At 49.7% G+C, this 22,930-nt stretch overlaps 1 protein-coding gene and 1 long non-coding RNA gene across 4 annotated transcripts in view; one reads left to right on the top strand and one right to left on the bottom strand.

The window, feature by feature from the left end:
- Window positions 1-22,930, top strand: part of MICAL3 (microtubule associated monooxygenase, calponin and LIM domain containing 3) — a 162,273-nt gene that overhangs the window by 98,234 nt on the left and 41,109 nt on the right. For all 3 annotated transcript variants that reach the window (XM_057703524.1, XM_057703522.1, XM_057703526.1), the window contains 2 exons: window positions 8,273-8,361; window positions 9,046-9,133. In XM_057703524.1, coding sequence (XP_057559507.1) covers window positions 8,273-8,361; window positions 9,046-9,133 — 177 coding nt within the window. The remainder of the gene's footprint in view (window positions 1-8,272; window positions 8,362-9,045; window positions 9,134-22,930) is intronic.
- Window positions 9,128-16,964, bottom strand: LOC130833662 (uncharacterized). Its single transcript, XR_009048510.1, has 3 exons — window positions 16,803-16,964; window positions 14,305-14,413; window positions 9,128-12,140 (listed from the first exon to the last, which is right to left on the bottom strand). It is a non-coding gene; the product is annotated as an uncharacterized LOC130833662 (long non-coding RNA).

Below are 22,930 nucleotides of genomic sequence, written 5' to 3'. Positions count from 1 at the left end.
GAGAAGGACATGCATTTACCTAAATCGTTTTCCTGGCTTCACAGACACCTGCTGTCTTATCTCATGGTGGAACCTTTAGGGACCCAAGGAGAATAAGTCTTTTTTGTATTTACTTTAGAGAAGAATCACAAGGTTATAGAAGCCACATTTCTTGCCTAGGTGTCCCCTGCCACTGTTCTCCGACCTCGGCTTCCCAAGGGTGCCTGAGTTATGCCATGTCACCCGCTCTCTCTCGCATCAGTGTCTCTGGTGAATTGAGAGCACGTTGCTCAGGCCTCAGTCTGGTTTACTGTGTTATGAATATTTGTGATGTTTGTTGGTTTTATAGTGGAATGGCTTTGGTAAGGCAGAAGGTGGAGAATTATGCAGACAGGTAACAAAGCCTGGTGGAGAGGCATGTGTGCCACCTGAGGACCCTGTGGGGTTCATTGGAAAAGGTCACCCAGGACATCGATCATTCCTAGGCCCCTTCCTGCAGGAAGCCGAAGAGCTTTTATTGAGAGGCCATCTTACTGATTCAACAGTAATGGAAAGACCTAGATTAATAGGAGGGGGGAGTAGATCCTCGTGGGGTGGCAGTAGGTCTATTGCATTGACAGGTGGCTCCTTGACTGAGGAGACTGTAGGGTGATGTCACACAGGAGAGGGACTCCCTGCGGTGAGGAAATAGCCAGTCATCAGGCTCTTTGAATAGTGAGTGAGAAGGAGCCAGAAGAAGCCTCACCTGAGAAAAGCGGACTCTTACTGTTGGGGCACCTCGTCCTCTTGTTACATTAATGAAAACCATAGCCAGTGAGGGAAGAGGTAAGACAGTTGCCTGTACTGTTAGGCATCAGTATTCCCACACACCTGGTCTTTGGATAATGCCTTTGATCTCCCTGATGGGGTTGGCACATGGAGCCTACCCAGTGTTTCTGTCTGCGAGGTCTGCTTGGAAAGATCCCTTCCAGGCCCACTGAATTGATCCACAAGTGTTTTTGCCCACAGATTGTGTGCCACACGTTTGCCACATTCTCCTGAGGGCATGGATGGGGGTGTAAGAGGGGCTGGCATCCTGGTGGAGTGATGGATCTGGAGCAGATGGCATAAGGGAGTGACTGAGGGCTACAGTGCGTGGTGCAGACTGTAACTCTGTAAAGTGCAGAAGAGGAGGGACCCGTGAAGCTCAGGAGTATCAGAAAGGGCTTACCTGTCCTGCACTGGGCTCTGGAGAGTGGTAGTGAGGGCTTAGCAGAAGGATGGAGGAGCCAGCATGCCCAGTGAGAGGGCATCAGAGCCCAGGGGGAGTAACCACAGTGTGAGGGCCGGACGAGCAGACCCTCTTGCTTGAGTGTGGCCTTCCTGACAGTGGGCCTGACCAGCTCCCCAAACTTCAGCCCAGGTGAACTTTTCCTCAGCTCTGCCCACCTCAGTGAGAGCTGAACTGGGGGAAAGAACAGAATCTTAGGGTTCCCGAGGTTTTAGCCTCATGAGGGTCAGAAATCTAACCGAAGAGCCTCAGGTAAGAAAGAAAAAGGCAGGGAATTTGTGGCTTAGAAGGGAATTAACCCAGGCCTGTGCTGGGCCCTTAACATGTATTGTGCCGTTTCATCCTCACAACCACCACAAGGTAGCTAGTTGTATTGTTGTGATTTTACAAATCAGGAAACCAATTTCAGAGAAGCTGTAAGTTGCTTGTCCAGGTTCACACAGCAGTAAGTGTGATGGGCACACACTGACCTCTGAGGCATCTCAGGTCAGACATCCTGGGATTAGCACCTCTGGCCCATATCAACTCCAGCCTGGTCAGTGGGGACTCACTCACCTGAGAGAGGCGTCCAGGTTTTACCCTGGTCTCTCCAGCCCCTGTAAAAGGATGCTGTCTGTCCTAAACCTAAGCCACTCTTTCTCTTGCCACAGCCTAGCTTATTTTGCCTATTGCCAGCTCTTAAGACAACAGCTCTAAATCGGAGTATCAAGTCTTTCCTGTCCTCTCAAGGAGAGAAAACTGACACCATCTGCTGAGGAGGTCTGTGAAGGGCTGCCCTCAGGAGTAAGGAACGCACTGCCTCCCCTGCCGTTGCCCCCCTCCCCCACCCCCTGCGTCTGCTCCCACAGGGTGACCCGAGGGATCTTAAAGAGACACGCAGATATTCCCAGCCTCCTGCCTAGCACCCTGACCACCCCCTACAGCACAGGTGGAGCCCGCAATCCCCAGGCTGATGGCTCCCTGCGTCCTCCTGGCTGCCGTCTGTCCCCTGTGTGCTTCTCCGTTGCACTGAGACGATTGGACTTTGCACTCACTGTGTCCTTTGCTGGAATGTGCTCCTCCCACTGTCACAGGCAGCGTCCTGTCACCCACACGTTCCCTCCCCCTCCTGCTCCTCTTCCTCCTGACCAGAGTGTCCTTGGCTCTGACCTGTCCTGACGGCTCTATGAGTTGTTGGGGGAAGGAATCCGCAGCCCATCTCCCTTGGGCTCACCCCTTAGCCGTCTCTTTTCTACAGTTCCATTTTCCAGTCACTCCCACATTTAATTATCAAGGTTCCTTAATTTGCTTAGACCATCTAAAATCAGTGACTTGACTGAATCAACCGTGCTTTGTGGTTGGTTTGTGACATTAGTGTGGCCATACTTGCTGATTGAGACGGGCATTGTTGTGTAGAGCCAGGGTTCTATCTGAGACTCTCTAGTGTGGGACTCGGGCAGGTGGCTTAGCCTTTCTGTGCCTCACAGGGTTTTGAGGATTAAATGAGTTGATAGTTGTAAAGCACTCACAGTGTCTGGCACATGGTAAAATGTTAGATGAAAACTAGCTCTTTTTGTTGTTAACGTAAGAAGCAAAAAGTGTTACCAAGTTGGGTTTGGGAAGGGGCTTGAGGTGCATTAACTGAGATGCTGCAACACAGAACATGTGATGATGTCTCTGATGGGTCTCAGCCCACGAGATGAGTGTGGTCTTCACATCTACACGAGGCTGAGAGGCCCGTGTACCACCGAGTGGCTGGGACAATGCCAGCATTGAGCTCCGGTTTCATTGTGTGTTCCTCCCTTCGGGTTTGCTGCATTCCTAGAGAAAACAAGGTTTTGGAATTTTATTTTACATTTTGGTCAGGCTTGTGGGACTTGTTTTTGAAACCTAAGCCTTTTTTCTTGATTAACTTAGGATACCATAGCAGAATTCAAAAAGGATTCCCTGGTAGGTCAGTCTATTGAGTTGTATTTTTAAATCTAGGATTCTGCTTTTACTAGAAAAAAAGCAAATTAATGCAGGGAAAAAGTAAAAGAAAGGAATGAATGTAACTGTAACTGATTGTAGTTTTCTCATACTACAATAAACAAGACTCTTGGTTACAAGTCATGGAAACCCAGATGAGATTAAAATTTACACATAAGATCGACATATTGCGGAGCAGGGCTGCTCCTTCTCTTGCCCCATCCCTAGGAATCTGGTTAGCCTGACTTAGCCACATGCCATATCCTAGAGCACTGTGTCCTGAGGTGGGCTGGAGGGAAAGAGGATATTATGATTGACCCCACTTCTGTGCTGGGTAATGTCAGGCCATGTGGTTGGCAGCCCTGTCAGAATCATGTGGAGGAAGGAGGGGTATTCCTTAAAGAATGAGACACAAAACCAGGCAAAAAGTAAAAGTAGTGTGTGATCCAAGTACCAGTACATTTTGTCTTGTCCTAATTACATTTTATCTTGGCCAAAATTCACAAAAGTGAAATGTTTTATAGATTGTAAAAGGAGATTGTGTCCTAGCTGCTAAAAATAATCCACGACTCAACTCCCCTTGTAGAGAAGTAAGCAGTGGGGTTGATGGTTCTTCTCTCAAGTGCCCAACAGGAGGTGTCTTTCTCTGAGTTCTGGTTACGTGCCAGGAGCTAGTGGGAAACTCTGTTTCAGAAAATATACTATGTATATGAATATTATTTGAAATTACGAAAGTCCACAAGCTCTATTTTTCTATAAGATTTATGTAGTGTTGGGAGAGGAAGTACCACTAAAAGGAGAATAGAAGTCAGTTACTTCGAGGGGAAAAGAGAGGGATGTAATCAGATCACCAGGAGAAGGGAAGCAGAAAAATGCCATCTCATTTATCTCTTTGACATTTTTTGAGCTTTAATTGGACGTGTACTACGTGTTGATTTGTAAAGTGATTACCACCACATTGTGACCTAGGCTAAAACCAGTGTTAACACCTCCATCCCATCACAGAGTTACTAACTCTTTGTGGTGAGAACATTTAAGACCCACTCTTTTAGCAACATTCAGGTATACGACACAGTATTATTTGCTTTGATTACTATGCTGTGCATTAGAGCCCCAAGCTTGTTAATCTTCTAACTGGAAGTCCATACCCTTTGACCAGTATCTCCTCATTTCCCCACCCCCGCCCCTGCTCGCCACCATTCTACTCTCTGTTTCTCAGAGTTTGTCTTTTGTAGATTCCACATGTAGGCGATGTACAGTATTTGTCTTTCTCTGTCTGACCTATTTCACTTAACGTAGTGCCCTGAAGGTCCATCCAGGTTGTCAAATAGCAGGATTTCCTCTTTTCTCATGGTTGAATAATACTCCATCATGTATATGTATGTGTATGTGTATATATGTGTGTACATATATATGTATATATATGTAATATACGTATATGTATACACACGCATACATCTGTATCCATCCATGGATGGAAACTTGGGTTGTTCTCATATCTTGGCCATTGTAAATAATGCTGCAATGAACATGGGGGTGCACATATCTTTTATTATAATTAATGTCTTTGTTTTCTTCAGACAAATACCCAGAAATGGAATTCCTGGATCATGTGGTAGTTCTGTTTTTAATATTTTGAGGAACCTTCATATTGTTTTCCGTAGTGGCTGCAGCAGTTTACATTCCCATCAACAGTGCATAAGGGTCCCCTTTTCTCCACATCCTCACCAACACTTTTTACCTCTTGTCTTTTTCATGATGGCCATTCTGTCTGATATGTGGTGATATCTTGTGGTTTTGATTTGCATTTCCCTTATGGCTAGTGGTGTTGAGCACTTTTTCATCTATATGTTGGCCATTTGTGTGTCTATTTTGGGAAACTCCCTCTTCAGTTCCTCTGCTCATTTTTTAATCAGGTTGTTAGGTACTTTGCTCTTGGGTTATATGAGTTCTATATATATTTTGAATATTAACCCATTGTCAGATACATCATTTGGAGATATTTTCTCACATTTCATAGGTTGCTTTTTCATTTTGTTGCTTGTGCTTTTGCTATGATATATAGGAAATCACTGCTGAGACCAATGTCAAGGTGATTTTCCCCTTTTTTCTTCTAGGAGTTTTATAGTTACAGGTCTTACATTTAAGTCTTTAATCCATTCAAGTTCATTTTTGTGAGTAGTGTAAGATAGGTGTCATTCTTCTGTATGTGGTTACCCTGTTTTCCCAGGACCATTTATTGAAGAGACCATCCTCTCCCCATTAAATATGTTTGGTTCTCTTGTTAAATATTAGTTGACTGTGTATACAGAGTTTATTTCTGGGCTCTTGATTCTGTTCCATTGGTCTGTTTCTATGTCAGCACCATACTGGTTTTTGTTTTGTTTTGTTTTGTTTTAATATTTATTTATTTGGCTGCGCTGGGTCTTAGTTGTGGCACATGGGATCTTCATTGCCACATGCAGGATCTTCGTTGCGCCATGCAGAATCTTCGTTGCGGCGTGTGGGACCTAGTTCCCTGACCAGGAATCGAACCCAGGCCCCCTGCATTGGGAGCACGTAGTCTTTACCACTGGACCACCAGGGAAGTCCCCATACTGTCTTGATTACTATAGCTTAGTGTAGTATAATTTGAAATTAGGAAGTATGATGCCACCAGCTTTGCTCTTCTTTTTCAGGATTGCTTTGGTTATTTGTGATCTTTTGTGGTTCCATACAAATTGTACAATTGTTTTTTGTGTTTCTGTGAAAAATACCATGGAAATTTTAATAGAGATTACATTGAATCTATAGATGGCTTTGGGTAATTTGAACATTTTAACAGTGTTAATTCTGATCCATGAACACTGGATATCTTTGCATTTATCTGTGTTTTCTTCAGTTTCTTTCATCAAAGTCTTGTAGTTTTCAGTGTATAGATCTTTCATCTCCTTGGTTAGATTTATTCCTAAGAATTTTATTGTTTTTGATGTTATTATGAATGGGATTTTTTCTTCATTTCTTTGTCTGATGTTTTGTTAGTGTATAGAAACACAACTGTTTTCTATATGTTGATTTTGTATCCTACAACTTTACTAAATTTGTTGTTTACTAAATTAGTTCTAACAGTTTTTTTTGGTGGAGTCTTTAGCAGTTTCTATATATAAGAAAATATCATCTGCAAACAAAGACAGTTTTACTTCTTCGTTACCTATTTGGAAGCCTTTTGTTTCTTTTTCTTGCCAGATTACTCTGGCTTGGATTTCCAGTGTTGGATAGGAATGGTGGGAGTTGGTATCCTTGTCTTGTTCCTGATCTTAGAAGAGAAGCTTTCAACCTTTTGCTGTTGAATATGGTGTTAGCTGTGAGCTTGTCATATACAGCCTTTATTCTGTCCTTCTATACCAAGTTTGTTGAGCATTTTTATCATGAGAGGATGTTGTACTTTGTCAAATGCTTTTCTGCATCTATTGAGATGATTATGTTTTTCTCTCTCGTTCTATTAATGTGGTGAATCACATTTATTGACTTATGGGTATTGAACCATCCTTGCATTCCTGGAATAAATTCCAGTTGATAATGGTGTGTGATCCTTTTAATGGGCTGTTGAATTTGGTTTGCTAATATTGTGTGGAGAATTTTTACATCTGTATTCATCAGGGATATTGGTCTGTAATTTTCTTTTCTTGTAGCATTCTTATCTGGCTTTGGTATCAGGGTAACAGTGGTCTCATAAAATGAGTTTGGGAGTGTTCCTCCCATTCAGTTATTTAGAAGCATTTGAGAAGGATTGTTGTTAATTTTTCTTTAAAAGTTTGGTGGAATTCACCAGTGAAACCATCTCGTCCAGGGCTTTTCTGTTTTGCAAGGGTTTTAATTACTGATCAGTTTCCTTACTCAGTATTGGTCTGTTCAGAATTTCTGTTTTTTCATGAGACTCAGATTTGATAGGTTGTATGTTTCTAGGAATTTATTCATCTCTTATAGGTTATCCAGCTTGTTGGCATATAATTGTTTTTAGTAGTTTCTTATGATCCTTTGTATTTCTGTGGTATCAGTTTTAATATCTTCTTTCACTTCTGATTTTATTATTTGAGTCTTCTCTCTGTTTTTCTGAATTAGTCTAATAAAAGTTTGTCAATTTTGTTTATCTTTTTTAAAAAAATCATTCATTGATCTTTTCTATTGTATTTCTGGTTAAGTCCTCTTGTTTTAACTTTGAGAATAAGAAAGTTCATTTGTCAAAGGAGCCACTCTCTGCAAGTGAGAAAGATGAGTGGGATTACTCCTGTTTTGACAGTTTCTGTAGTAGGGTCTATCCTTTAATTTTCAAAAGCCTTGGCTGTAAGTGGGAAAAAAGAGTCGGGGAAAAACAACCCACTGTGACTGAATCCTACCACCAGCATCATGGGAAAAGCCAAGGTTGGTGTTTTTCAAACTTTTGATCATGCCCTCAGTAGGACATATATATTACCCTAGGACCCGGAAAGCCCAGGTGGGCACAGCTGAGCTGTGAGAAATACTACTTGACCCTGAGGACACCACTGTGCATGCTGTTGCTTTTCATTAGGCTTTTTTCTGTTTCATTCTAGTCACAATCCATTGTAGGATTTTTTGGTTTGTTTTGCATTGTTTTTAAAGCTGATCCTGACCCACTAAGGGTCAAAGCTGCAGTCTGACCGGCACTGGCTCACGGGTGGTTGCGGGAGGGCGCCGGCAGAGTTCATGTTCGGTGCTGCCCCACCCCCGGCAGCCTTCCTGCCTCCACCACTTGTGTTCATTCTTGGTTTCCCCAGAAATGCTCCTCTGGCTCTTCATGTGACCACATCTTTGTTCTGCACACACTGCCACTTTGTTTGCTGGCCCTGCTGTGCAAAGGCTGCAGTCTTTGCTCTGGGCTCTGATTGGGTGATGGCTCTGTGGCCTCCACGCATCCGGGCACAGGGAGAGGAGGGCCCGGCCTCCCTGGACAAGAACTCTGGGCCTGGGGAAGGCCGGGGCCAGGGCGAGGGGAATGAGTGTGCCAAGACCAGGGGTCAAGTTGAGAATTTCAGAGACTTTCTCACTCCTTCTTCCCCTGCCCCTTGCTGCCTGCAGGTAAATTCTACTGCAAACCACACTACTGTTACCGGCTGTCTGGCTCCGCACAGAGGAAGAGACCAGCAGTGGCTCCTCGGTCTGGAAAGGTAATGGTAATCAGCTGCTAGGGGGGTGAGGGTGGGGTGGCAGGTGCTGTTTCAGTGTGGTGACAGGTCAGGGTGTGGCCAGCAGGCCCTGAATGGCCACTGAATTGCCTTTCTTGTGAGTGGGAGGGCCTGAGAAATGGTCATAGTCCGGTTTGGGGAGGGAGGAACTTTTCAGGTCTAGTCTAATGTTGAGTTTCAGGAAGGTAATGTTCCAGCACCACCAGACCCTCCCTTCTGCTCACTCTGTATAAAAAAAGCCTTTTGCCCTTGAAAATCGCACCTTTCCTGAGAGAAGGATGCCAGAAAAGGACTTGGCTAGAAAGAAATGCTCTGCAGCCAATTCCTTTAACTTCCTTTATTCTGGGAATTACTTATCTAAGAACCTTCTTTAAAAAAAAAAAAAGGGGTTTAATCAGCTCCCCCACCTGTCTTTCCAAGTGAGCTGGGTATTCTCTCCGCCCTGTGGTATCGCTGTGTGGGCGTGCAGCTGAGCAATGCTTCCAGGAGGGCCTCTGTGGACTGCGGAGAACCTGTGGGGGGCAGGGTGCAAGGCACCTTAGGTCTTGACTCCTGTGGCTCTGGGTTGCCTGGTGAGGGCAGCAGACGGGCAGCCAGGTGTCACTGTCTCCTGAGATGTGGGTGTGTCACTCAGTCACTCTTCCTCTTCTTGCGGACTTTTCCTAGGAGGCCAGGGGACCCCTGCAGGATGGCTCCGCCGCAGACACCAACGGACGGCCCGGCACCAGTGCCAGCCCTGCCGAGAGAACTCCAGGTAGCCTCACTTCCTTGTTTGGCTGGGTGGCGCGTCACTCTCTCGGCCTCTGTGACAAGGCCAAGGGGATGAGCCAGCACCTCCAAAGCAACATTTCTTCGATTGGGCATCAGGTGGCCCAAAACCCTCTGGACTCCTTTTTCATGTGCCAGCTGCTTGCATTTGGAGTCCCCTTTCTCTATGGCCTATCGGAGGTGCTGGTACAAATCAGAGGGGAGTTTCACTGGCCGACTGTGAGCCAGTAGGGGTGCCGTCTGATAAGCGGCGTCACCCAAGCTTTGGTACCGTCTGTTCAGAATCTCAGAGTTCTACTGCTGGAGCCCTGGGACCTGTCCACATCTATGAGACACTGTGGGGGGTTGGCCCAGGCCCTGTCTAGGGAACAGGAGTTCAGAACAGGCTGCTTTTAACACTTACCAAAGTGATGACCCTTTTTGTGGGCTCCTTGGGCAGAGCATTCCCTGCTCGGGTGTCTAGGTGAGCTGCCACTCCTCTCCCATCTCACCTGTAGCTGCTGAAGGACATAACCTGTCCTGGTCATTTTGGGGCATTTGAACTCCTAATGGGGATCAGGCCCTAATTCATCCCGCTTTCACTAACCTCTTCCTGTGTCAGGAGGTGAGTGCCACCACCCCTACCTTTAAAAACACATTTATTCTGGTCTCGAAGGGCAGGATAAGGAAGGGCTCGTGGGCACCAGACTTGTAAAGAATTGTGGGTTTTTTTCCTTAAAATCGCCTCTTCCTACTCCCTGCCAAACCAGCCTGTGAGGTGTGTCCACAGTTCCACAGACGTGGGTGGTCCTAATCCCCTGCACAGCCCCTGACTGGTCACAGCCCAGGGTCACTGTAGCCGGTAGGAAAGGAAGTCATCAGGGCCTTGTTTTCACTTGTCACAAGTTTCCTCCCATTCAGAGCAAATAGGTCTCAAACAGCCATTTACAAACTCATAGATATGACCATGTGAAAACTAAAGATTATCAGCTAAGGCCAGAAACTATGGAGAGGGAATTGGTAATGGAATTACCAAAATGGGAGAAGAGAAGAATTATCCACTCAGCTTTCCATGCTTCAGAGCTAACGCAAGCTCCATGGTGCTGCTCTGGGGCAGGAAGGTGGCCCAGAGGCTGGGTGGTGCCCCTGGGTGCAGTGATGGGTGCCTAGGTGAACTCAGCTTCTGCTGCTACATATGCCCGGATGATCCAGGCAAGTTTTTAAGTGCCCTGCAGGTCGGGCCAACCTTTTACAGCCATGGTTAAGCCACGAATGACTTGGTACCCCTTGAACCCCTTTATAATCTGTCTTTGTGGAGAAGTGCTGATGGCCCTTGCAGCGGGGGAGCTGGCAGAGACACGGGTGTGTGCCTTTGAGCAGGTGAGCACCACCTGGGCACTCAGCAAACAGCTAAGATGTTCAGCTCTCTTTGTGGGCATCTGAAGAAGAACGAAGCCAGCGGAGGTCAGGCTGTTCCTGAGCCAAGGTCGTGCACTCGGTCTGGTTCAGTTTGCCGTCTGACTGCCTGCTTTGAAAGTGTAGTGGGCTTCAGATTTTTAGGAGCTGTGGAGGATTAAGGGTTCCACAAAGAGGAACATTCTGTGAAGCAGGGAGAGAAGATGAGAGTTGGAGTTGTGGTGACAGAATCAAAGTCCTGAGGACCTTCTTGATTCAGAAGTTGACATGGCTGTCACAGCACAAGGGGTTCAAGATATGAACCCCAGTTAGAGGTGCCCTGTAGGCAGCAGTAAGGCCAGTGCCCAGGGCCGCTGGGGCCCAATGAGCACCTGCCTCTGGAGACCTGAGCTTTCAGAGAGCATGGCTCTGAGTGTGGGCACGTCCCAGAGCACCAGCACTTTTCCCTCCATAGAAGAGGAGCAGGATTGTGGGTATACGTTATAGTTGGCATGAAATTGATTTCTTTTTCTCCTTTAGTAGGGATTTCCTTCTTTAAATTCTAAACTAAAGCTTTGATTGGTTAACTGGAACTTCCTTTAGAAAAACTCAGGAGTTTCCAGGCTTCAGGGTGTGTCTTGTGGGCGGCAGTCATTGGGCCAAGTCCTGGCATGGCCCCTGGGCTGCAGTCTGAGCAGGAGCAAGCATATGTGGGGTGTGGTCCACGCCCAGGTCCACATCCTCAGGAGGCAGGACTGGAGGAGCTGGGATGTGCTTGGCACCAGATGCCACTGTGCTTCTGCTCTATGCCCCCTTTATCTTGTGGCATTTCCCTCTTTATACCAAAATGACTGCTGTTGCCAAAAAAACAAACACAACCCGTGAATTAGAACCTAGTCCAGCATCATCTGTCTTTGTTAGCCTAGCCTGCGGCTGCTGCCTAGTTTAGCATCTTTGTTTGTAACATGCTTTAATGTAGAAACCTTTTCTTCTGTTCTCAAAATCAGTAAGTGCTTTGTTTCCAAGATTCTTGTACTTACTGCTGCAAGTCAGTGGACGTGGCACAGGTTTTCTTACCCTGGCCTCATAGTACCTGTCCTGACTTTAGGAAACACATGGATAACAATAGGCAGAGAAAGAAAACCTCCAAATAGGATGTTTCCCCCTTAAATACAAGACCCTCAGTTGCAGGTTTTTAGATCCTTTTTTCATCCAGAGGAATTCCCTTTACACCTCATATAGCAGGTAACCAGAACTGAAGTGTACAGGCATGGGGTGTCATAGGAAACAGAAGAGCTTTGCTTCCAGTACAGGTGACAGACATGGGATGGGAGAAAGGCTTTGTTGTCTGTCATCTTACGCAAAGATGATCTTTAAAGGCTGCCTAGCTGTGGCCGGTGCCTGCCTCACCCCCAGACACACTTGCATGGTCACCTTCGGGCTCCATAGTTTGGATGCTGAATGAGTCATTAGGAAGCACAGGTGTTTCCCACACCAGCTGAAATAGCCACGTGGTACAAGGAGTTCCGTCCAATCCTGGGTTCCTGCCGTCAGGAGGAAGTTACAAGATCTTCCCACTGCTTCCCAGATCCTCTCCCTTATAGGCATTTCTGGAAAACCTATTAGAAAAGCAAAGAGAATTCAGAATCCAGCCTCAGTCCCCAACACTGAGTCACAGTAGATGGTGATGTGTGAACATTTATGTATATACACATAGGTGTTTATACTGGTTTAGTTTCATATATACAGGTACATGTTTATGTATTGTGCCCTAAGTAATAATAACCATACTAGTGAAGCTTTTCTAAAGCTTCCTATTCCTTGGTTCTGGTTTACACTGGGGGGACCATGCCACTGACCTGGCTCGGTGTTCTGGTCGGGATTTGGAGCGAGCAGAGCAGCCAGGCACCCTGGTGGAGGCAGAGACGGCAGGGGCGAGTGTCTCAGGAAAGTGAGCAGTGCACACTCCCAACCTCAGAGAGGGGCTCAGGCAAACCAGGAGAGCAGGCCCTCGCTCAGGGACCCTGAGGACTGCTTTGCTTTCAGGCGTGTCTGGCTCCCCCGGGTCCGTTACCACAGCTTCCTGCTGTCTTTTGGTGTTAAGTGTATCTATAGGACGGTGGAGTCCTTTAGTCCCTCCTGAAAGGGATCTCCTCATGGCCTTAAGGGATTCTGCAGCCCACTTTTCCTGGGCTGTTAAGCTTGGGTAGAGGGTGGGGGGCAGGCAGCAAGGGGGCCCCCAGGCATGGTGCAGAGGCCAGGGCTGTGCAGGAGCGCCTGTCCACCCCCGTCCTCCTTCGATGAAGCCTCCTGTCTGCCTCTGTTTTTAACCTGTGCTGTTGTGAGTTTTGATGTGTTTCTTTGTGAGTTGTTTTTATTTAATTGTGTAACTTTGTTTTTCCGTTACTGTGAAACTAAGCTGTTGTGCTTTTAATTTTTTTTTTAACAAATGTTACCATTCTTATTTAAGAGAATAAATTCCAAACAATCTTCAGGTTTCTGAGTATTTCTTTTCCTCCCTTTTTTCTGATTGGAGGGCGGGGAGGGGTCGCTCAGGAAGGTCTCGGGAGTGGGCTTGAAACTATTGTGTCTCAGGACTCTCACTCCTGGGCTGGGGTTGGAAGAGAGTGTAGGTGTATTAAAATGGGGAAACAGGGTATTTATACCTAAAATATAGATTCCATTAGCAGAAGGGCCCCTGTTTGGGGGTGCCATGTGGAAGAATTTTGTCTCCTTCTGTGGAAGAAGATGCCACCTGTGTCCCCCATTCCATCAGCCCATGTGAGGGACCTGAGGCAGGAGCAGGTGAGGGACAGAAACTCCCTGCAAAGCCCGCATCTGCCTGGGCCCGGGCCGTGCCCTCCTCTTTCTGACTAGCCGGTACCATGGGGACCGCAGCACTTAGGTGCCTCTCCTCTGCCTTGAGGCTTTTGTCTGGTGACAGGGACAGTCCTGCTCTGTACTCCCAGCTCTTGTCTCTTTCTGTGACCTGGATACTAAGCCAGGGGTTACAGTTCTGCTTGGCTGCTCGAGCCTGGAGGGCTGAGCCCCCTTCTCACACACACTGTGACCTTGGCAGCGGGACCTCTGGCACCAGCTGGCCTGCCGACTAGCCCGCCGACTGTAGGAGCATGGCCGGCTTGGGTGCTGAATGGGGCCAAGGGTGGGCACCTTGATGGGGGGCACTCAGCACCAGTCTGCACATGCTGTGCTCTAGGAGACGGGGGCCAGGTGTGAAGGGACTGCCTGGCTGCCGCCCGCCCCTCCCCGCCCCCCGCGCCTGGCCCTGATGGCCCCCTTGGGTCCCTGTGTAGCTACAGCACCATCACTAGGTTGGGAACTTGTTCCAGCAGGGAGAATACCTGCCTCTCCTGGCCTGCTCTGCCCTCGCCACCCCCCCACCCCCCACCAAATCAGTCAGGCTTGTCCTGGTCCCTACAAAAAAGCTGTTAGAAAAAGATTCTGGATGAAGACCCTGGAGAATTCCCTTTGGGTCCAGTTTCTTTCTGAAACTTCTTGAAACCCATCCTCTTTTTTTCTTGTCAATTCCCTGGCCATTCCCCTCACTGGGAACACTGCCCGGGAAGGCTCCTGTGTGCAGATGGGCAGTGAGAATCGGCTGTCCTCTGTTTCTGTCCTATCCTCTGAGGGACCCACTGAAGACAAGCCTCCACCTTTCTGAGGTGTAACAGCCAACAGAGGGTTTCAGGAAGACTCATCCCCAAGCTCCAGGCCTTTCACAGAACTCTACAACCTCACCGAGACTCCAAAACCAGTCCTTACCTGGCACCTCAGGTCCAGCAAGTGCCAGCAAGTAGATCTGTGCTCAGGGCTGGCCAGTTGGGGAGGAGGGTGTGTGTGCTGGTGTCACGCCTCTTGCTCCACAGTTGCTCTGGGGACAGAGGGTGGGGGAGGTGAGGCTTTGCTCCAAAAAGGACAATGGTTCAGAGGTTGAGTTGCCCCCACACCCAAACCCTAATTCAAGCCAAGCAAACTTGACTTCGCCCTTGATGGTGTCCACAGGTGAGGTCACAGCGCCCCCATCACTCACAGAGGCCCCTCGTTGGCATAAAGGGCCGTTTGGGGATATCTTCCGGCAAAAGGGGGTCCAGGGCCCCAGCTCTGCGTACTAAGAACAGGCTCCCGGGGCCATGCTAGTGATTACTAGAAAAATCCTTACAACTGAGTCAGAATCTCTGTTGCCTCTTATATGTTCTTTACCTCTATTCCTGTACTTGCCAGCTCACTGTAACTATGCATTAATCACATGAAACTCTCCCTAGTGTGTGCATTAAGTGACTGAGTTCCTAACCTGTACTTCTGTAAAATGTCAGGGTTGTTTCCACTGTGCTGGTGTTATTTCATAGTGTCCTTGCCTGAAATTGTAGGTCTGCGGTAGTTATTTTGTGTTAAGGGGCCCTGGTCACGGGAAGAGCTCAGGCCCAACACTCAGGTGCCTGCTTCTCTGAGGTTCCTGCACCCCGGGTCCCGGTGTGACTGGGCCTCCATCACAGCTGACTCCCTGAGAAAGCTTGGCCCCACTGGGGGCCCCTGCAGACCCATGCTGCCAGGCAAGGGCCGGGGTCTCAGAAGCACCTGGGCCGCAAACACGAGACAAAATCAGGGCTGTTCCAGTGCAGAGGCCTAGATAAACATGTTTTCGTTAAGTTCTCGTGTTCTTCTAGGGTGAAAAAGCTGGGCATCTGTGGAAGTGAGTTCCCGACAGGGTGGTCCTCCTGGCACCTGGTGGCTGCTCGGAAATCAAACCTAAGAAGTGTGATCAGGGACCTAGGGACAGAGAGTCTGAGACGCCCGAGCTCAACCCAGTGCAGAAGAACAGCTAATGCTGTCATGATATGGTTATAACAGCCTGTTTATTCTTGTTTCCCAGTTTTCTAGAACTGAGTTAGGATCTGAGAAGATAAGGGTTGGAGAGACCAGCTGTAAGATTTCCCTCCCACCATTTGCCACCGACAGACTTATCTGGTTAGCAGATTCTTCCTTTAAAAGAGAAGGTTCTGCCCTAAGTTCTGTCTCCTGTGAATTACTCTAAAGCAGCTCCCTGCCTGCCTTCAGCGGGGCCCACCTTTCTTAGGGCCTCAGCATAGCACGGGGCCCCGGGGTGAGGGGGCTCAGCCGGCTGCCAGTGGGAAAGGCCAGAGTCTTGCTGCCCTCGCTGGCTGCTGAGAGCTGACAGCCGTGTTCTGGGCAGCTGCAAACACCATGCCAAGAGGCTGTCGTGTTTGCAACCAGGAGGGCCCCCACCTCCGCTGGAGTCCCCTTCAGATAGCAATAGGGAGAGAAATGCAAAGTGTGCTCACTCCTGTTAGCCTCCCCCAAGTGATGTCACGCGAACTCATAGAGGACAATTCAGGAAGGTGCATAGTGACGATACAGCTAGCATGTAGCGCTTACTGCGTGCCAGGTACTGTCCAGATGTCTTCTGTACGTGCACCCCTCGTCTGATGTCACCATAGGCTGTGAGGAAGGTAGCATTGTGCAGACTGGATTAGGGCCACGTAACTGACCCGGGCAGAGCTGGGTGGAGTCTGTAAACAGGACGGATAGTGCCACCCCCTCCGCTCCCCTGTCCTCTAGCCTCAGTTCATCCGCACGGGGCAGCGTGTCGGCTCCACGAAGAGGACTTTTTAAAAACATGCATGAAGCCCATGTCATCAGTGAGCACACGTTTGATTATTCTCAGGAAATACGTGTCCCCAGCTTTTTAGCAGTGACCCCAGGGCTGGGAATGTGCCTTTGCAAAGTGGGTAGATTCGAGAGCAAAAGGTTTCATCTCTGGTCCACGAAGGGGGCGATCAGAAGAGACCGAGGAAGAGAATAATGACGCTGAATCGACTCCTTTTCGTTTTCTCCGTATCAGCTCTCTTTTTGATCAATTAAATGAAATGAAGCCTAAAGTCGTGTTATTAAGAATAGGCCTGGAGCAGTCCCTCCATGTGGAACCCTCCTGTCAGTCCAGAGGAGACAGGCTTGTATTTGGGGAGCTCTTCAGTATTGGGGAGGCCTTTAGGGCCCCAGTGTAGCTAGTTCTGACTCGTATATCTGTTGCTTATTTCTTCTCTACTTCTCTAAAAGGTCCGGGGGTGGTGGAGCTGACGATTTCGTTCTCTTACTACTTTAGAGCTGCCATTCACAGTAGTTGCCTGGCCCAGCCCCGAGTGAGGTTGGCAGAAGGAAAGGGAGAGATAAGGGTCTGCCTCTTTCTGCCCTGACACTGAGCAGAAGCACTCATGACAAGAGATAAACACGGACATTCTTACCTGTCTGAATTTGGGCCACTCTGGACTCCACTCATGTAAAATGACACTTAAATCCGGGCTAAGCGTGCATGTCATTGCTGTGAGGAGTTTCGGTTCTGCCATGTTGGATCAGCTTGGGCTGGGCACAGAAGCAGCTCCAGAGGCCTGAGCATGTCCAGGCCCAGCCTCGGGCAGGCGTGTTGTGACAGGCCCTGTGAGCTCGTAGAGGATGTTTTTGGAAAAGAGAGTTGGGGACACAGAAAAGCTGTGTTCTCCCATGTCGTGTCTCCAAGTCTGGTTTTCTCCCTGGATTTAGTGAGCAGACCTTCTGACGTACCGGTCAGCTTCCTGTACCCAGCCTCTGTCCTCAGGCCCCGCACTGGAGGGCCGGGCGGGTCTTCGGGCAGCCCCTGAGTGGGTGGCAGGGATGGGCAGAGACTCCCGTGACTGGAGCTGTCTTGGAGGATGGCGAAGGGCGGGGCGTCTGCACGGTAGCCCCGGGCATATCCACACAGGCCTGTGTGCCCAGTGTAGCCCTTCCCGGTGGGCCCTCCACGCCCTGCCCTCTGAAGGTCAGGACCTCTCACTCTGGCAGCATCACTGCTCTGTCCTAGTGACCTTGTCCATTGGGCCATGGTCCAGCATCTGGCTGGCTGGTTGGCCTGTTCAGTGAGTGGTGGGAGATAGTCTGCTGTGACTTCCAGGCAGGGCTCTTGCACTCAGCACTGTTGACATTTGGGTGGATAGTTCTTTGTTGTGTGTTGTTGGCTGTTTACAGTATCCCTGGCCTCTTCCCATTGGATGTCAGGACAGCCCCCTTCCCAGGTTGTGACATTGCCAGGTGACCCCTGAGGAAAAGATCACCTGGTTGACCACCCCCGTTCTAGACTAAAGTCAGGAGAAGTAAGGACAGGACACAGATGTAAAATTAGCCTCCATTTGATTGTTCCCTGTAGGAGACCAGGAAAGCGAGTGCGTGAGAACAAAGAAAGTGATACAGACCACGCTGGGCAATGGTGGTCTGCCCACCCCTGTTAGGTTGTGGACACACACCTACCAGCACGTGACGCTGTGTACACTTTGGCACCTGTGCCGGTACTGTGTGAGCAGTCAGACACTGAGGAAACGGTTTAGAACAGGAGTCCAGTGGTTTTTCCTGAACCACAGTGAATCGCTCTGCTCCCCAGAATGTGCTTCTCTTCTGAGGTGACCACAGCCTCAGAGAGCAGAGCTGGGTCTAAAGGGAACAAGTGCGGATCTTGAGAAGATGCTGATTTGAGTTCCAGTCCTGCAGCCTGTTATCCTTGCCATCTTCAGTCGTTAATCTCTCTGAGCCTCAGTTTCTCCATCTAATAAAATCATAAAATGGAAGAAAGTCTCTCTGCTCCTCTCTACCTCATAAGGTTGTTGGCAAGAGCAAATAAGCTAAAACGTGTGGAAACTCATTTATTTGCAAGGATTACAGGAATATCAACTGTGATCGTTGGTGGGGATTCCAGAAAATGCTGAGATAATCAGATTGAGAGTGAGTGAGGATTATTTCTGCTGACTGGGAGATACATCCTGCGGGGTTAGGAGCGGATGGCCTGCTGAGATGTGTTCCCAGCCGACAGAGATTTGGGGAAGCAGGAAGAACAGTGAGGAGGGCTTGCTGGGTCTGGTCCTGAGACAGTGGGCGGGGAGTTGGCCCACATAGCACGTTGAATCTCTGCAGGGCTTGGCTAAATTTGGCCTTGCTTTTTCCTCAGTCTGCCTGGATGGGCTATGAGGTCACTTACTAACTCCATGACACCCTGGGGGCTCTTCACTATAGCAACGAAAGAAAAGCAGTCATAGACAGGGTTTACATTAAGCTGAACCTTCAGCACCTACTTGAGAGTCAGAGGACTGAGCAGGATTATAGCTTCTCTTAAGCAGAGTTAGGGTCACACATGGGCCTAGGGACGGTCTGGTTCTACCCACCCCCTACCCCCCAGGGGCTTCCGTGCCACCTCACAGCCCTTCTGCAGGATGGAGTCAGCACAGGGATGGTGTTTTGTGGGTGCCTGGCTGGTCGCAGGAAAGGGCTCTGCACTCTTCCTGCACAAGCACTGCAGGCCCCTGTCCCCTGACACGTGTTTCTCTTCCAGGCCAGTCTCAGGGACCGGCTGACAGATGAGAGCACAGGTGTGACAGGACAGATGTGCATTTCAGGTGGTGGTTGTGGGCATTGCTGGAAGTACTTGGCTCCTTTCCAAAAACAGATCTTCAGTGCCTGAGGGGATGCTGTTTGTGAGATGTTGTCTTTAAAGGAACCTGTTGCAGAGCAGAGGGACTGCCATTGGGAGGTGGGTTTGTCCCTGTTGACAGTTTACAGGCAGGGCCTCGATTCCCACTTTCGACGGCTCAGAGGCCAGGCCAGCTCTGGGGCTGAACAGCTGGCCCCCTGAGGGCCCCTTGCAGCCAGCTTGGGACACACTCTGAACTGAAGTGCCTCCAGGGTGGGGGGGGGAGGGTACATCTTGGGGAAAGCACATTGTCGTGCAGTGCCTGGCACGCAGACTCGTGGTCCTGCTCTGCCTTCCCGGCCCTGCTCTTCGCACTCTCGTCTGCCAATGAGCAAGCTGCTTAGAGCTCAACTGCTCTCCACAGTGAAGTGAAGACATTCATTTAGGACATCTTTTGAGATGGTGTCTTTTTAGAGCCTTCATGCATGGAATCTTGTAAGACGTTGGCATCTTCACAGGAATTTCTCTTTTTCAGGCACTAAGGGGATGGCTACTGTCTTCACAGAGGTGGTGTTCCTGCCTCTTGGGGCCTGGGACAACATCGAGCTCCTTGAGACACGCAGGGGCCCTCACTGTGTGTTAGGATGAGGAAATCAAGACCAGATTATGTTCAACCAATTCCTTACAAGTGTAGTAAAGTGTTGTTGTAGTTCAGATACAGGATGAGAACTTTTATCTTGATTGTTTACTCTAAACACCGTATCGAATACCTGCTCAGCCGCATTGATGGCACCAGAGTCACAGGCGGCTGGGAGAAACCCCTGTAGCAGAGCCTCCGGTTTGGGGTGTGCTCAGGAGGTAGATGGCGCGAAGAAGATGCGCTGGAGCCCTGGGGGGTGCAGAGGGGCCAGCAGGAGGAGGAGGCGAGGAGGGCTGGGCTGACCTGTGGGCCGTTCTTCTCCTTACCTGCCTCTGAAGAGTTCAGACATCAGCCCCACGAGTGGATTGGTGGACAGGTCACTTACGTTGAGCTGTAGGGACCTTCCTGATCTGCTGGCTGCACCTGTGCACAGGTATGTGGAGGTGGGCAGCCCGGTGGGGTTGGCAGCATTTTCAGCTAGAGCTCAGTTCTCAGGGATTTAAGGGACAACCCCAGCGCTTTAGACAGCAAAGAGGTGGCTGTTCTGCGGGGTGACCCAAGCTGACTGTTAAGGGTTATGTCAAGTTTCAACGGCAAGATATTTCAACATGTGAAAGGTATGTTGTCAAAAGAACTGCATAAAGCCCTGGTAAGGTTTTTTTTTTTTAATGGAGAGTAGGGTTTATGCCTTAAAAGAAACCTCTTTGCCTTGGCCAGATAGAGTGACGTGTGCCAGGATTTCCACCTGCCAAAAAGGCACCGTTGGGAGATGTGGTAATAATAACAGCAAAAGTTAGGTAATGTTAGGAAACTGGAATAAAAGCAAAAGGTCTCTGGGGTCCTGCAGACGGAGAGCCAATGGCTGTGGCAATAGACAAGCCCATTGGCCTTCCTAAGGCGGCTGCCCAGGCTACAGGCTGCCCCCTCCCACCTGGTGGGTTTCCTGGGACAGTTCTGATTTGTCCCCGTTGCGTTTCCCCTCCTTGGCCTCTCAGTCACTGCCCAACTCTTGGTAATTCAGTATCTCCCCCTTGTGTCTATGTGACCTGCTTTTCTCTGTACCCCACATAAGAACATGGTCCCCCTGGATGACGAGGAGACGGTCGGTGTGGAGGGGCAGTTGGTGATCCCATCCCACACGGGTGGGAGGAAGGAGCCCTGCGCAGTAACACAGCCCTGAGTGTGGTCCAGCGCCAGCCTCCTTAGACCCTGTGGATGTGAGATCTCTGGGTGGTAATAGCGCCGGAGCGACTGACGAGAGTGTTGTGGGACTGGCGGCCGGGCATGCAGCCCCTGTCATAGTCCTCTCACAGCGGGGGGTGTCCCTACCCCCTCATCACCTGCTTCCTGAGCAAAGAAGCACCTGACACCCTCATGTCCTGTGACCTCGGGAGATGGTGTGAACCCCATTCCCTGCCAGCAGGAAGCCGTAGAAGAGTCTGTCAGAGGGTCCACGTGCGGGGGCAGGAGTCACCATGCGGAGGCAGTGCTTAGAACTCCCTCCTTTGGCCTCCAGGACAAGGGCGCCCTCTCCACACACAGCTGCAGTGCCAGCCAAGTGTGAGGTATCCTCTGGAGTGAGAAGTTGCCGTGCGAGGCCTCAAGTGTGAGGCTGGCCCAGCAGAATCTGCCCAAACTAGTGGTCCCAGGCCCCTTCTAAGAAGCAGCCCCAGTGAACCTTTCCTCCCGAGATGGGCTTCCTCCTCTTCCTCCCATAGACACTAGACTGCACTGTCCCGCTGGACAGGAGCAGTGACAGGGTCCTGGGCAGAGCGGCTGCCTGCTTCTTGGATGGCTGAGCAGCAACTCACCCAGCAGCCTGAGTGGAAGTGAGGTGGGAGCAGTGGGCTGGTCCCTGGGCTGGTTCTTCACTGCAAGGCCACCAGGCTGCTCACATCACAGGGTCCGTTCCGAAGGCCCTGCCCTGCAGAGGCATCCTTCTCTGGGCCGGACAGCAGTCCTGTCCTGGAGCGGCCACCACGGCACAGGTTTCCTCTGTGTTCCCAGTGGACAAGGAGAACAGGAGCGTGCAGCAGCAAAACTGCAGCAGGGAATCCCCCCCTCACAATCCTGTGAGGACGGGGCTCTGCGGGAGGAGGGTGCCCTCTTCCCCAGTGTGATTTTGTGCATGTTGCTGAGGGTGTTGGCAGCTGTTGTACATCAGCTGAGAGCAGGTTGTCCAGTGAGGGAAATATTTATTTCTAGATGATGTATGGCGCTCATGCAGGCAGTGACTGTTCCAAAACGGGGCCTGTAGGTCAGGCCCAGAGCCTTTCTCCTATTTAGGGTGGAGCTGTTTCCCTTTGGTCTGTGGAGCTGGAATTGGCCTCCAGTGACCTGATATCTGCCCGCCTGGACTTAGTGAACAGTCAGTCCAGGAATTATTCCAGATTTCTCGTCCTGCTTTCAGCTGGGAAGCCCCTGTGTGTTGCCACATCTAAAGCATGTGACACGGAGAGGCTGGGGGTCTTGGCCGGCTAGCCTGACCCCTTGCTCACTCTGACTTTCCAGACTGCCCTCCTACAGCCTCCGTTCTCCTGGGCTCCTCTGTAGATGATGAGACGGTGAAGACCTGGGGAAGGGTGGGGAGAGTCCTGTGTTTGTCATGGTGTCAGAGCCGCTGTCGAGGCCTCTTCGATCGTTACTTCCTTCAGTATCTTAATTTATCGTCACCACCTGGTTAATCTGGCAAATGGCCCTTTGCTCAGGACAGAGAATCAAAGATGCTGATTTTGTTGGTTTCTTTGTTTTAATTTCCCATGGCATTTTGGGGTTGTGGCCCAGGAACACTGAGTTTATTCTGGCAGTTGGTGAGTTTGGGCGCTTGACAAGCATCCTCTTTGAGCCACCTTTCCTTTGGGGAAATGGCCTCCATGGGGACCCAGCCCTGAGGAATGTCCTGCTTTTCTTGGTCACTGAAAATGGATGAAGACCAGAGGGGCCTGCGGCCTGACCACTGAGTGACTGCACTCTTTCCGCCTTTTACACAGTCTCCAGTGGGAACATCTTACAGTTTTCATGGCCCACAGCAGCCTTTCTGTGGGGACTGATGTGTGAATGATCTGAGTGAGTGTTTCTGGCTTCTTTTTTGTTGGTTGTGGCCAAGCCCAGAATTAAAGTAACGTTTCCCCTCCCCAAAGCCCCAGACTCTGGGCTTGTGGCTAGGTGATCCACTGTTCCACAGAGCCTGTGGTAACCCCAGAGAAATGACCCTGTAAGGAGGACAGAATGTCATTCCAGACGCCTGATGCTCTGCTCCAGGATGTTCCCATGGAGTCTGTGTCCTTTGTGGTGAAGGTCAC

Source organism: Hippopotamus amphibius, chromosome 12 (genome assembly GCF_030028045.1).
Source record: "Hippopotamus amphibius kiboko isolate mHipAmp2 chromosome 12, mHipAmp2.hap2, whole genome shotgun sequence".
NCBI classification, from domain to species: Eukaryota; Metazoa; Chordata; class Mammalia; order Artiodactyla; family Hippopotamidae; genus Hippopotamus; species Hippopotamus amphibius.
Note: the sequence above shows the minus strand (reverse complement) of the source record. Positions and strands in the feature narration are given on the sequence as shown.